The 15,681-nt window shown below is 40.7% G+C and overlaps 1 protein-coding gene across 1 annotated transcript in view; it reads right to left on the reverse strand.

The window, feature by feature from the left end:
* The window catches only part of MAGI1 (membrane associated guanylate kinase, WW and PDZ domain containing 1), a gene marked incomplete at its 5' end in the record, with an annotated part of 103,684 nt that overhangs the window by 33,156 nt on the left and 54,847 nt on the right, over positions 1-15,681 (reverse strand). Inside the window, 2 exons of the mRNA XM_017875026.1 lie at positions 1,340-1,423; positions 5,371-5,587. Coding sequence (XP_017730515.1) covers positions 1,340-1,423; positions 5,371-5,587 — 301 coding nt within the window. The remainder of the gene's footprint in view (positions 1-1,339; positions 1,424-5,370; positions 5,588-15,681) is intronic.

Genomic DNA, 15,681 nt, shown 5'->3' on the forward strand with positions numbered 1-15,681 from the left:
TAATATTTTCTTGAGCAGGCTAAGGTAACAATATTTTCTTTCTGTTCGAGTAGCTGGCTAAAGGATATTTGCTGTAATAGCCTCAATGAAACAACAAATTAAATCAAGTTGTGTCTCCGTCTTTGGTTCACTCAAGCAGGAGGATTATTACCGCAATAGACCACTGGTGCTGTCCAGCCAGCACTGGGTTCCTGGCAGAGTCTGTCTTAGGTCTGCTGAGTGTGTGGCCTTTCTGGAAACAATGAAAGGGCCTCTGCAGAGACTTCCAGCCCAGATCCATTTTTCTCAGCATCATTTAACACCAGAACACTTGCCCACCCTACAGTGACACCAAATGTAACAAGTTTCTGCCTACTGTTGCTCATTTAGGTGTGACCTAGCATGGTATGGGAGGTTGTGGCCAACAGATTTAGGCTTATCACACCGTTTAGTCCACATGAAAAGAAAAAAAAAAAAAGCTTCATTTCCTTCTGAGAATCAGTGGGAAAATGGCAAATTTATTTAAAGGTTTTCTGTTGAAAAGGAAGATGCCCACTGACACTAGGGATGTTAAAGACACAACAGTGAGCCAGAAAACACAGATATAAACATCGACACACAGACATGTTACAAAGAACGTCTTCTGCTACTTCAATTTTGGCATTTTAACAATTCTACTCTTCTACCAACTAAATGCCATTTACCCCAATATATAACTTTGGCAATAAATCAGTACTGAAACACATTATGGGATTATGAAATTTCTCTCTTCTGTGTCCTCCGAGGCCACCTCTTCTTAGAGGCATTGAAGTTTCTAAACTACTTCCCCTGAAATGGTTCCTTCCTTACTTCAGGCAGATTTTATTGCAATTAAGTTTTTAGGTGGCAGTAAGGTAGAACCATTTTTCTGATATTAGTATCACTTTTTTTTGAGTGAGGCTAAATCAAATAGAGCTAAGAAAACCTTGTCCAGTTTTCATTTGTAAGCCCTTGCATATGAACAATTTCTGCAGTTAGTCTCCTTTTGGTAATGCCAGTGACAATGCAATAAAGCAGTCAAAAGACTTTCTTTGATAATTAGAGAGAATGGAACCACCAGGTTTGCAGAGAAACTTCCTGGTGTCTCCATTACTACAGACATACTAACACATTTCCAGACTTGACAAGGGCATGCAAAACCCTTTTTATTCCATCTTGTCTTTGGTTTGCGTTTGGTCAACAAGAGCTCCAAGGCACTTCCGTTCATGCCCCTCTTTTCTTCCTTCTCTTTTCTGAACTGCTCCCCAGGCCCCCAGACCAATGAGAACATCAAACAAGATGAATGAAAATGGAGAGACAAAAGTTTTCAGCAGATCCTTACTCGGACATTCTCCAAAATTCGTGGAATTGATTTCTCTCTCTCTCTCACCCTTGCTCAATCCCGATGCAGGTGAAGGTGACATGGCTGGAATATTAATTTCACAATTTTGCAAAGCTTAATGTACATTCTTTCTCTTAGTTCACTTTAATTCAGTTTTGACTGATAAGGAACAGGCAGTTCAGCTTTCACAATAAAGGTCATGGCTGTTATTTTAAAAGACCATAGTTCGATTCCATTTTGTTTTTCTTTTTTTTTTCACAGTGCTTTACCTGTCAAAAAGCTAGAATTTACAATTGCACCATTGAGAGTTTCCTATAACTCCTATTACCATCTTAAACTCTCCTTATTTAATGACACTCTAAAGTACACATTCTTGATTGGCCTTACTTCAATCATGGTTTGTCTAAACCCTTATTGCTTTTGGAAAAATTTAAGTATATTTGTGCTACCATTAAACTACAGCATTTATTCAAAAGTGTATCAAGTTCAGGATGAAATTCATTCTTGTACTAATATCTGTTCAGGTGAATTCTAAGCATTTCAAGCCAGAACAGTCTTATATTTAGAGATGCAAATCAATGGATCTATCGGAGAACTGAACAAACACACAAATATTGTCATAATAGCTCTTAAAACCTGGAGGTACACCCAAGCTTCTTAAGCTTACTATGATAAAGAAGCTCAATTGCCACTTCCAAACTTGTAAGCATGTCTCTCCAAGGCAAGACAGATTTACAATGTTGGTTAACAGGACAGTTTTGAGCTTTTCCTTCCAAACTATACAGCGAACAGGCAAAGTCTCAACTACAAGCCTTATTATTTCTTTTGTAGTAAATGCTACTGGATGTGATCTGATTCTCCTAAACATTTACTAATAAGACTGCATCACTGTCGTTTTTAAGATGTGCACAATTCTAGAGAAACTAGAAAACAGGCAACATGGCTTTTAAAGGACTTCAGTGCTCATCTTTGTTTTTAATTAAACATTGAAACCCTTCAAAGGGATTCATGAACACATGTGCAATTCAGACTGATTCATTCTAATACTGCTGCCTTGAGAGATGGCCATATCAAAAATATGGTACATTGCAACAAATGTAGACCATGTGAAGGAATGCGATCACAGATTGTGTTAATCTCCACATTGCCCCTAATAATAAAAGAAAAGAAAAAGAACAATGTATTTCCAACAAAAAGAGGGTAATATGGCACAGTTAAGCTGCTGTTGCTGACTTCAATTTTCTTGTTTTTCCTGGAGTACTCTGCTCATTTTACTGTCTTGGGGAGAAGGGGCAGGGAATCACATCTAACAAGGCTATACACTTTTTTCTCTTTGAAAGACAAGATACAAAACAACCTAAGGGAATGGCAGAAACTGATCTGAGATAAAGAAAAACACCGATTCAAAGACAAGATTGATGCAGGTTCATTCCTAGGTGCTGTGAAAATAAAATCTGTGACAGATACTGAATAATCACCATGGAGGCCAGGGGGAGGTCTCATCATTATCCTCATTTAGTAGTGAGGAAGAAATCAATGTGAATCTTAACATCAATTAGGTTGCTACTATCTATCAGTCAACCACAGAGCCTCCAATTACCAAAAGGAATAGATTCCCATTTGTGCTGCTCTATCCGATTCCTCAGATGTTAAAGAAAGTGAAGGAACAAAACTGGCACCATTCTGAATATTTCTTTTCTTTTCTTTTTTGAGACAAAGTCTCACTCTGTCATCTAGGCTGGAGTGCAGTGGCATGATCCTGGCTCACTGCAAGCTCCGCCTCCCAGGTTCCAGTGATTCTCCTGCCTCAGCCTCTCGAGTAGCTGGGACTACAGGCACACGCCACCACACCTGGCTAATTTTTGTATTTTTTAGTAGAGACGGGGTTTCACCACATTGGCCAGGCTGGTCTCCAACTCCTGACTTCATGATCTGCCCGCCTAGGCCTCCCAAAATGCTGGGATTACATGAGTAAGTCACGACGCCTGGCCCCAAATATTTCAGTCCGGCTGCCACCTGAGCAATTTCAGTACTTACAACAGCTGGCTATGGCCACATTACATATTTTTTCTTATTTTTTTTCCTGGTGAAAACTTTTTTAGAAACATTTGATTAGGTCAAATTCTTAAGCAAATTTGCCACCACCAGGGTAAAAATGGCATTTGAGCAAGAGCCTTCTATTAAACGGATGTTTTAGAATTATCCTGTCAACCCATGATGCCCCTGCCAGCCCTTCAGAATGCAATTCATTTTATCATGAAAAGATTCATACAGGAAAACTCAATTATAAATGTGTACTGTATTGAGGAAAGCAGGAGCTCGGTCAATAAAGCAATATCTCAACATTAACTGAAGTCGGGCCATTGATTGGATGAGCCACATGCTTAGAGAGAAATGTGGAGGGAATGTGAAAACGCTCCTCTTTACAAACATCTCTTAAACGGTTTACTTCAGTGAAATCACTACAATGAGTGAGGAGACACAATGAGGACAGAATCTGGTTCCTGGTTAGCATCCACTGCATATGAGGTCATTCCAAATGGAACTTCATTTCCTTTAGTCAGGCCTCAGGGGTACTTTAGGGGTGTCTTTCTAGTCCAGCGACTAAAGTAAGTCCCTGCTCAAATCAGTGGCCTTTTTGTCAGCAGAGTGAACTTGTAGCCAAAACAGCCTATTTAATTCCATGCATTGTGATAGTAAGAAGGCAGTAATATTTATCCCTTGAGGAGGAAAAGGATAGAGCCCTGAGCGACTCCTAACATTTGATAATCAGCAAGACTCCAGGCTCACCTCTGCCTCCAAACTGCTGAGTATCACTCAGTGGACTGACCAACTTTCCTCCTCAGACAAGGATGCTGGCCTCACTGCCCCATTTTGCTTAGTCACAGAGAAGTTGACTTTCAGCATGCACTTCGGCTGGCAAAGGAAGCACAGCACAGCCAAGTCTGTGTGGTGGACAGGAGGCCAGGGCCCCACACCTCACAGAACCTCTCTGCTACGACTCTCGATGTCCCTGCTGAGCAGTGACCACAGTTGCAGCTAGAAATGAAACCTGTGCTGAGGGGAGGATGAGCACACTTCACTCTTCACTCTTCACTCTTCCAGCTTCTCTCAGACCCTTCAACAAACCGAATCTCCACCGTCACAACACCTCTCCCCTACCCCATACCAAAAAGAGAAAATGAGGTATCTGTCCTTCATAGCTGCCTCACCCTGACCAATTATACTCATAAGAAAACATCAGAAACAGCAACCCAAGAACAACAACAACAACAACAACAACAACAACAACAACAAGCAGTTTGCATCGCCTAAAATTAAGGCATTTTAGGAACTTCCATTGGTAAGATAAATGAGTATTATTTATGGCGAATAGTTTTGTAAATCATTTCATAATAAAAGTAAGACATTAAACATGAGAGTGATATTATGTTTATATGAGCCAAGAAGTTACAAAGTATACTATCACTAGCTCATATTTATAGAAAAGGTAAAGCACTGGATAAGTAATTAAAGCACAACTACTCACTGCTATTGTTTTTTCCTTCTTGTGGGGAATGTTTAGAGAGATTATAATGGTTAAAAAAAATTACCAGTATTTTGAAAATCAAGAGACCACTTAAAAGCATTTAATTTCTTCTCATTAGCCCTACAATCCCAGTCAATCATATTTAAGTTCTACCGCATATCGGATTTGTGCTCAGAGCACATCACAATCTCCACTCAGAGAATTAATGAGACAGCAGCTCTTATCTACCATTCCTTTTAACTGAAGGGAGGAAAAAAACCCATTTTCACCCAGGGCATTTATTTGATAACCATCCACTTCTACCCCCTCCCCAGACTGAAGGCATAGTGGGGCCTCCATGGATAGTCAGCAGAGTCCACTCCCTTGGCCATACTTTTGCCTCTTGTGGATTTCACTTTATCTGGTTTACATACTGCAACTCCTCTATTTTCAATAACCTTCAAGAGAAAGGTAGAGCCCTATGGAGGGGTCAGGGTAAGACAGAGGCCAGGACGCTACTCACGTCGGTTTTCATACATGCTCCTGGACTGGGCCCAGATTTTAAAAGGATCTGGTTTTTTCTGGCCAGAGCTGTCAGTTTGATCTGGAGCTTGGGCCTCTGCAGGTGGGAACTCGGGGAGCACCTGTGTGCTGTGGCTTGGGGATGCTGTGTGCAGGCTCCGGTGGCTGGAAACACTGTGCTGAGAACTATTCTGGCTGTCTTTCCTTTCCAGTGGTTGCTGAAAGTAAGCAAGTGAGAGGGGCAAGAAGAAAAGATTATTACTGGTTCTCTGAGTGGGTGTTTTCCACCAGCTTGTCTTTGTTTAGCACTTCTGTATACACATACATAAGTATATCAACAGTATTTTGGCTCCCACCTTTCTCCAGCTAGTGCTGAATGGCAGATAAATCCCTAGGTGACTGGCAGACAAACAGTGGGGTGGGCCAGATAGAAAGACATAATCATAACCCATACTGTTCTCTGGGTTATAGCGGAAAACAAATCCGATATTCATCACAGGTTCTCAGCTAAGATGCTATGCTCGTTTATTCCAAGATGGATCAGTTTTAACATCCTCATTTTCACAAAAATATGTAACACCAAATACCATGAGTGGTTTACGATAAGGCTATAATATCCAGAAGAAATATAATCAGGACTAAAGATGCTCCTCAGGACTCCATGTCTTGTATCTTTTAATAATGAAATACCCAATTCCTCTCTAAGAGTTTGCTATCCATTCTTTTCGACTGTTAAAAACAAAAAAACAAAAAAAAAAACCACAAAAAAAACCAGAGGTCAGATCTTTCAAAAATCATGCCTAGCATTATATGTTTACTGGTATTTCTATGTGTATAAATTACTAATATATGAAGAACTTCAATAATTCTTAGCTAATCAATTTTGCAAGCATTACACTTCACCTCTTAAACTGCCGATAGTTGAAAACCATGATCAAACTTTGTGTATGAGTTGACCTCCGGGGGTCAGCCTTCTTAGATTTGCAACTTCTCCAAAGTTCAAGTATTATAATATTCAAAGCGGAAGAGTTCCATTTAAATTTCAAATGAATAACCAAGTCCTTGTTCATTAAAATCTGCTCAGCAAAGACCCTTCTCATTTTACGAAATGCTCTGTTAGAATGGCTAATGAATGGAGAGTAAGACCAAATGGAAAGGAAAATAGTGGGTAGAACAGAAAATAACTGTAGTTCTTATTTTCTCCAATAAAAGACTGCGGTAATCTCAGGTGTTTAGCATTCCCTATTCAAAACAAAAAAATCCTGCAGTCATGCCTCATACACCATAGATACCATGTCACTATACTTATCTGATTTAAAGCACTGTATGGGGTAGAGGACAAGAAGGGCCTCTCCCTTCACTCTTATAGATCCTGTAGAGCTCATGGTTTTAAAGTACTTTATAAGAGCTTTGACCTTGAGCATTCTAGATCCCTGAAGTTCTTTACAGAGCCCATATCTTCCACCGGGTGTTGCGATCAATCCTATCAAGACCATTTTTCCTTGCTGTCTCCCCAGGGATCCTTCATCTTTCATTCCCCTGGAAGTCTGCTGGAAATTTGCAAGGTCCTTTCACTTAATTCTCAGGTCCCTGTACTTTCTCTACTTCCAGTCCTTGCTTTGAAACAAGTATCTGAAGAAAGCCCAAAGAGGACAAAAACTTCATTTGCTCTTGACTATTACAGATTTGAATGCAGATATTGGCAAGGATTCAAAATTGAGAACAATTGGACATGTATTTAATGAAGGCAAGATAGACCATTTAAAATTACACTTGATGTGCCTGTGGGAGAAATTTGAGGACCATATTCTAAGCTACCCTGAAAGTCTTGGGAAAACTGTATGAGAGGCTTAATTCACTCCAATTCAAGGGGAAAAACACACTGGTGCAGATGCCAGGAAAACATGCTGATGTTTGGGTGGGAACAAACACCATCATAACCCCATGTCACTGTTTTTCTCTTCTGAGGCTCAGCTCAGATTTGGTTGCCATTCCAAAGAGTTGATAGAACCTGGCTCTGCCAACTTCAACAGTTTATCCTCCAACAGTGAATTCAGCTCCCAGGGCCAGAGTCAAAAAATGTAAATGATGGATACCATATCCATTTTCTTCTGTATGCACATGGGAATGTTGGTTTTTTTGTTTTTGTTTTTTTCCCCCTCTTCAATATGGTCTTTACAAGGGTCTTGATTATAAACAACCATATATAGCATCGGCCTATTTTTTGTGTGAACATACATAACAATGCATAGAGAAAATGGGATTACGGGTGGAGTTTTTCCCTCTTACCATTATACTTTCCCATATTACCTACCTTTTTTATTTTATAGTGCACAGAGAATACTTTTATAATCAAGACAAAATTTAAAGTCATTTTCATTTCAAAATGAACCTTGGTAAATATAATTAATGGGAACTGCTACTTCCTATTTTTTTACATTTTAGTAATGTTTTACTTTTGTTCACCTCTGAAGGGGGAAGATATTTGAAATGTAAAAGCAAAAAACTCAATAAAAGACCTCTGCATTTACCTGAGAGTGGCATGCCTCCCTTCAAAGGACCACTCTCTTTTGGTTCCTCAAATTAGTAGATGCCAGATTGATTGCAGGGCCGACCTATAAGCACTAAATTCTGACCCTGGAAGCTCTGGTCTCCTCCTCGTGTCAAAACTACTCTTCACAAAGGTGTGCACACTGCAGGACTACCTGCAGGAAACAGCCTTGTGCTGCTGCTTCTTTTGTAGGGTTATTTGCAGTTTCTGTTCCATTGTCTTCTTGGGCCATTACCCCCTGAAGACTAACTCAAACCTTTTCCACTTGATCCCTCTTCCTGAACTGGAGAGAAATATCCTTCTGGCATCCCTGACCCACTGAGAAAGTCTGATAAAAGTACTGGACCTGTATCCCAGAGAAAATGCGTATGTGCTTTTACATACATACCTGTACACGCGTGTGCAGAGATTCAGCATGTTACATCATGGGTTTCTGAAACCCTCTCATGTCTGTCCCAGTATAACAAATCCCTGACACGGAAGACCTAGATCTCTTACGTTTAACTGAAGAGATGGTTCCATCAGAAACAGAGAGTGCAAATGAAGTCTACTGGAAACACTTGGGCCATTTTTCAAATTATAACACCCTTTCTCACCTCCCCAATAAATGACTCATTTAGGTCCAATTTAACACCAAATGACAGACACAATCTGGAATGAGTTTGCAAAACTGCCTCTCGGTCAAACTGCACCTCTGAGTCTCTTTTAAATGCCATCTAAACTTTATACCTCAAATTGGAAAATAAAAGTAAAGGAGCAACCTGAGAATGTGCTCGAAAAACTGTGCCACCACTCAACTATCTCTAACTGACATATATAAATGGCACACTAATGGGCTAAATACACGATAATCTGGAAGCTTTTTGGATGTTCTCCCTGCTAAGACTTAACCTCACTCTATGTTCCTTCTCAAGTTCAATTATGAAAACTCATTAATTTGAAGATACATTCTGTAATTTAGTATCTTGTTGGCACTCTGGATTTTTTAAAACTATGCTGTGGGTGTGGGGGGAGCTTGAAGTATTTTTTTTTTTTAATTTTCTGTGAGCATGCTGATCAGCTACGAGGTTGTCCTTTATCTGATTAGAGCCCAGAATTGTCCAGGAAAAAAACCACGTTTATATATCTCCCAAATTAAAGAAAACTTGTATGCATTTTCAGTAGTCTGGAACACCTCCTAGAAGAGTAGGGACACGAGAATATGTTCACTTCTGAACTATTTACGACACAGGATCATATTTGCATTTAATGCGACTGTATTTCACCTCATTTTCCTAGGTGAGACACTAGCCCAAAGACAAGTAGCTGTAGTTAAAGGTATACTTTTAAGTCTGTTAACGAAACCCTGTGCATACTAAGAACATGGAAAAATGGGAAAATAGTACACCAATGATACAACATCCAGCCCAGGACCTCCTAAGTGGGCTGCCCTACCTGCAATAGATTTATTCACTTAACCCAATAAATACATAGGATCACCTGCTGTGTGCCAGATACTGAGGGAAACAACATGTAAACAAGGAATAGATGGTACCTGAGCTCTTGAAATTTATCCCTGGGTAGGTATCCAAGTGTGTGTATATGTAGTGTGTGTAGATGAATATTAATCAAATATATTGATAGCAACACACTGCAATGTCCTTTAGAAAGGTGATAAAGAGAGGACTCTGGAAGAAATCTATTAACAGAAAGAGAAGGCTGGGCATGGTGGCTCACACCTGTAATCCCAGCACTTTGGGAGACCGAGTAACACAGATCCCTTGAGGTCAGGAGTTCGAAACCAGCCTGACCAACATGGTGAAACTCCGTTTCTGCTAAAAATACAAAAATTACCCAGGTGTGGTGGCATACACCTGTAATCCCAGCTACTTGGGAGGCTAACGCACGAGAATCACTTGCAAAGGTGGAGCTTGCAGTGAGACGAGATCACACTACTGCACTCCAGCCTGGGTGACACAGCGAGACTCCATCTCAAAAAAAAAAAAAGGGGGTGTGCTAAGTGGACTTTCTGAACAAAAACGCTAATGTGGCACAGCAAGGGAGGGTGGCCTGAGAGGAACTGGGAGGCCACATAATGCATGAGCCCTGTGGGCCACGTAAGGACTTTGGGTTTCATTCTTAGTTTCAAGAGGGGGAATCCATTAATGAATTTAAAGTGGGGATGTTCCAAGAGCCGACATGTTTCCAGAAAGTTTGGTGTCACTACTGGGTGGTGAATGGATTGGTGGGGAATAGTAGTGAATGCAGAGAGGCCAGTCAGGAAGCCCCAGCTGCAGTCAATGTGGGGACCTAAGGTGGGCAACACCAGGGTAGCTGGAGTTACCCAGGAAAAGAACAAGGAGGTCAGAAGACACTTTGGTGCCAAATTCAACAGGGATTGCTGACAGACTGAATGGAGGAGGCTGAGGAGCAGGAGAATGGAGGGGACAGGAGAGAAGGGAGGTGAAGAGGATCACCAAAAGGAGGAGAGCTTAGAAACAAGGATATCCACCCAACGCATCTCTAGTGTGAGTAACTGGTTGAGAAGGGGTCCCATATATTAAGATAGAAATTTCCAACGCTAACTGTTGTCACTATGCTGATATTTTTGAAGCAAGAGTCTTATTGCTGAATCTCAATTCGTAGCCAGCTAGGAATACGGAAATGGGCTCAATTTTTAAAATTCCATAAAGGTCTTTGGCCACATGTTGACCATGAACCTGTATCACAAGACCTTTTAAACTAAAACTGTACCAACCTCTCTGAAATGAATGATTCCCTTACTTACTGTCAGGCCAGGGAAATTGGGAAGACATAATGGTTTTTATAAATGGAAACGGGAAGAAAAAATCAACTCATCAGTATTTCCCAGAATGATTTCAAAATGTAGGTACTTATAAAGTGAACTGAAAATATTTGCTTGGAAGAGCAAATGAATACAGACAGCACTTAGGAGCTTAAATGATGAAAAGAATTCATGTGGCTTAAAAATGACAAATCGATCCATTTTAAAGCAAAATTATTTACAGTTCACTTATCTGCCAAGAGCGAAGGCTACTGCAGCGATTTACATGGACAACAGGAAAAACTCCAAGTGCTGATGAGGTATTAGGCCAATGTCATTAAAGGTTGTGTGAAAATCAGAGACTCAAATCCAAGCCAGTGCAGAGGATGGTCCTTCTTTTTGTTTGTTCCTTTTATCATTTATGGGTCTAAGTCAAATGATTTCTTCCAAAAAGGTGGGCGAGAGGAGTTAATGGAGAAGAAAAGGCAGGCACTGACTGGATATGAAAATGGATTCTGGTTCACACTGCATGTTTTAAAGGAATGCAATACAATGGCAAAGTCCATCTTCCAGGGTTCCAAAAGGCAGAGAAGGGCAGTTGCCACGGGAAGTGAGAGGCAAGGAGACTGACTTAAGTGATCCTATGCCTTCACCCATCTACTGCTCTCACCGCTTCTTCTTGTAGGCTGTAGAAGCTTTGATGGGATCAATCACCATGCTGGTTGTCACCCAGGGAGCATTAGGGAAAAAGAAGACAGGTGCCACACAACTGGGTGAGTCTGAGAAAGAGGCAGGGTACATAAAACAGAATGAGGCCAGAGTCACTCAGTGTATGTGTGTGTAAAAGGAGTATCTCCCTCACATCTCTTAATGACTAGTTTTCAGCAATTTCCTTTAGCATCTCTTGTAGGGGAAAGGGACAGAGAGGACAGTGGAACAAAAACCTATCACCATGGCTACCCTGCAGACAGCTTGCTATGTCTGCTGTAAAGAGGCTGTTGAAGAGACTGCCTCTTCAATGTGGATGGGCTCTGGATGCTTTGCCCACCATCCAGGGTCCTCTATATGAAAACTTCTTGTAGGATTTTTTTTTTTTTAGGTAAATAGGAAAATCTTGTGTCTTTAGTGAATATGGTACACTTTCTTTCATCTGACAATAAGAGCTGAGTAAAGAATGTGGTTTCCTATGTTGCCTAGGCTGCTGGGGAACTCCAAAGTACTCTACAGCTCAGTCACTGCACTTACTCAATCGTGGGTGTTGGCACTTTATGATGACTTATAGGTTATTATAATTAAGAGTGGAATGATTACATTATGTGTGTATTTGATTGCGTGTTATATTTCTGCTTTATTAATCCTTATCACACTTTAATCCCTACGAGGTGAGGATCTTTGTAGATCTGCCTACTGATGTGGTTATTGTTTCTCCCTCCCCATTTTCATGAGGGCAGGGATGTTTTCTGATTAATTCTTATCAAATATTGGCACTGGGCCTGGCATACATAAAATAATAAATACTTGTTGATGAAATGACTGCACAAACATTCTGGAAATTTGTGACAATGCATCTTTTTTTTTTTTTTTTTTTTTTGTAAGGAGCAATCAATAAATGGTTTGTTTGCAAACTGCAAGAAAAGAGGTGCCATGACCATCTTATTTATTACAGTATTTCCAGCGCTTCACAGCAAACCTGATATTTAATGGGTTCTAAATACTAGTTTTCTGAATAATGGATGAATGAATGGATGAAAGATGAATGTGCAGGTGGAGGAACAGATGGATAAATAGAAGATGATAGCTAAGTGCGGTGGCACATGACTGTAATCCCAGCACATTGGGAGGCCAAGATAGGAGGAGCGCTTGAGATCAGCTTGGGCAAGATGGTGAGACTCCAGTCTCTACAAAAAATACAAAAATTAGCCAGGCATGGTGGTGCATACCTATAGTCCCAGCTACTTGGAAGGCTAAGGCAAGAGATTGCTTGGGCCCAGGAGTTTGAGGCTGCAGTTAGCTATGACTGTGCCACTGTACTCCAGCCTTGATGACAAAGTGAGACTCCATCTCAAAAAAAAGAGGGGACAGATGAAGGGAGAATAACTGGGAAATGAATTCATAAGAAAACAGGTGGATACTGACTTAAAATTCAGGGTTTGGTGTGATATTTAGTTTTAAATTCTCATACACAAGATCCTTGTGGGTGATTTAGACTGAGAGTCTCAGTTAAATGAGTTTTCAGTAAGGATGATTAAGTTGGGCCACAGAAGCAGTTTCCCAGAGGGGTCTAAAGCCTGACAGAAAATATGTCTTATTTTTGTCTCTGCTATTTGGCAGAAAAATCCCTGATGTTATGAAAGTCCAGGTATTAAATTAATAAAATTTTATTAAGATACTGCCATTGTCCCCAATGAGTATATAAACCACAATTTCAACATTTAAACTAAATCTTGCAGGTGAAATTGCTTATTAAGAGTAAGCTACAGGGACTATCCAGGAGAAGAAACGAGATAAAAAAAGATAAGTCCTTCTGTTCTAATAAAAACCCAACTACTTAATTATTGAAAACCTTAAAGAAAAAAAAAAAAAGGTATGAGGGCAAAAGGAAGCTGCCAGTCACATGAGCAAGCCAACATTGTCAGCAGCCTCTAATCAAATAAACAAAACAACCACAACACAACAGTCCTCGGCTAAGACCACTGTGCACATATGCTCAGAGCTATTGCCAAATCTAAGTGAGTCACAACCCAGGTACAATCAGTGTGCTTTTAATTATGCATCCTGCATAATGGACCTTATCTGTCATGATTTGAATGGCTTTCTGGTACCAGGACATCCAGCTTCCCTGTGAATTCCCTCTGACCCCACCAGAAAAATCCCATAATCGTCTGTCTCCCTGGCAGGACATCATCAAAATTCAAACTGGGAAAGGGAAAGCGCTTTCAACCCACCTGTACAGGACTCTCACTGATCACAGATGTTAGCAGCACTTTACATCCAACAGCAGACCTTGGCCAACAGCTCCCAAATTCTGTACAGCAGCTGCCAGTGTGTGCCAGCAATGCTGTGAAAACCCTCATCCCTGTCCTGGCGCAGAAATCAAGTAAGCACAAGTCCCAAGCTGGGGGCTTATTCTTTTCTAACCCAGCAACACATCACTCTCTTAGCCTGTGGTAATTAAGAGCCAGCAGACTATGGGCAAAGCAGTTGAGAGCTTCTTTCTTAGAAATGCAGCCCGAGTAATTGGCTTGCTGCTTGCTAATGACATGGCTTCTGCAAAAATTAACTGTCATAGGGAATTCTCTTAACTGACTTGGTGAATGCAGGTTCAATACTTATTTGATAGCCTTTGAGTTCACCAGGTAATTCCAAAACACTTGGGGGAAGAAGAAATGCAAATGAATTACAAAAATCCTTTTGCACACTAAATTTAAATGGAATGCAAAATGGAAAAGAACACCTTGCTACTTGACGTCATGCTACCTGTGCAAAACTACTATGTCTCCCTCAGCACACTCCTTGTTAAGACTCCATTCCATGTGGGGTGTGTAAAATAAGCCTATGTATCAATATAGCATGGCTGGGGTAGGGGAGAAAAAAGGATGGTTCATGTTAACTCAAGCTTATGAGACACATCTTCTGGATTTCCTTCCATTTTTCTAAAGGCAGATGGGTTACTGGCTATGACCAAGGGACAGGGAGACACACATGCGCACATGCACACACTTTGGCATCTTTGTGGTTCCAATGTGGGCACCAACCAGCACTTTTCTGCCTGGACATTAACACACACTGACAAGGAAACCAGCCCTTAAGTCAATATTCCAATCACCACAGCACTATGCCAACAGAATCACATCAACTATTGCAGGTTTTTCTCTTTGGAGAACTTAGGAGTGAGGTTTAAAAATGCAGAAAGCTCCCTCTCTCATCTTAATAAACTTCTGCCTCGTGCTGCCAGGCTTGGAGACAGGTGGAAAGAATTCAGCTGCAGCACCGTAAGCCGCAAAGTTTTCAAGGTTCTCCCTTCCCGGATGGCACGAGGCTGTACATTTTCCCTCCCCCAAATCTTCTAAAGTACATGGAAACATCCCTCTTTATCCTAATATTAATGAATTGGGAAGCCCCTTCCACCCAGATCAATTTCACAGGCATTGGAGTTCCAGATTTTGAGTTAAGCAGCATTTTAATTTGTCATTAGTGCCCCAGGAGCATAAACCCATACAACCAAGCAAAACACTATAGCCTCTAAGCTATTAGCTAACATGTCAACTAGGTAATGCATCTTCAGGGAAACCAGATTAGAAAAGACAGCAAAACATTGATTTTTTTTTTTTTTAAGAATCCTATACCTGCAGCATAATGCTGCTAAAGCTGGCAAAACAACAAAGGACATTTCCACAGCAAGGAAATGTCTTATTCTCAGTGCTGGGGCAGTGAACATTGTTCCATCTGAGCATGGTCACATATACGGGGCAGAGCAATTCTTCCTTAAACCTACAGGCTTTTTATTTTGTAAATAATTCATCCTCTGGCGCCTAAGAAAGCTAAGGGAGAGAATGGGTAGACAAGTGGACGGCTGGGAACACCAGTTGAGAGCAATGCTACTCATGGAGCAGGTGGAGCTTTCTTTTTTCTCTCCTTCCAAAGGAAACAATGGCATTTGTATCAAGTTAAAATGGCTAAGAAACTCATCCCTTTGAAGGAGAGTTTGGATGCATTTATATAGAGAAGATTTCAAACATGCATTTGTATCAAGTTAAAATGGCTAAGAAACTCATCCCTTTGAAGGAGAGTTTGGACGCATTTATATAGAGAAGATTTCAAACATGCATTCTTTATCCTGCTCCTGGAGCCTGCCCACAAATCACTATACAGTTAAAGACAAGCCCAAATACCTTCTATAACAAACGGAACCCCAGAACTTAGGAAAATGAGCCCCGGCTCCTGTCTCCCCCATCCACTGTAAAACACATTTAGTGAAGTGAAGCCCCACAGAGTAC

Source organism: Rhinopithecus bieti, unplaced genomic scaffold (assembly GCF_001698545.2).
Source record: "Rhinopithecus bieti isolate Rb0 unplaced genomic scaffold, ASM169854v2 scaffold_8601, whole genome shotgun sequence".
NCBI lineage: Eukaryota > Metazoa > Chordata > Mammalia > Primates > Cercopithecidae > Rhinopithecus > Rhinopithecus bieti.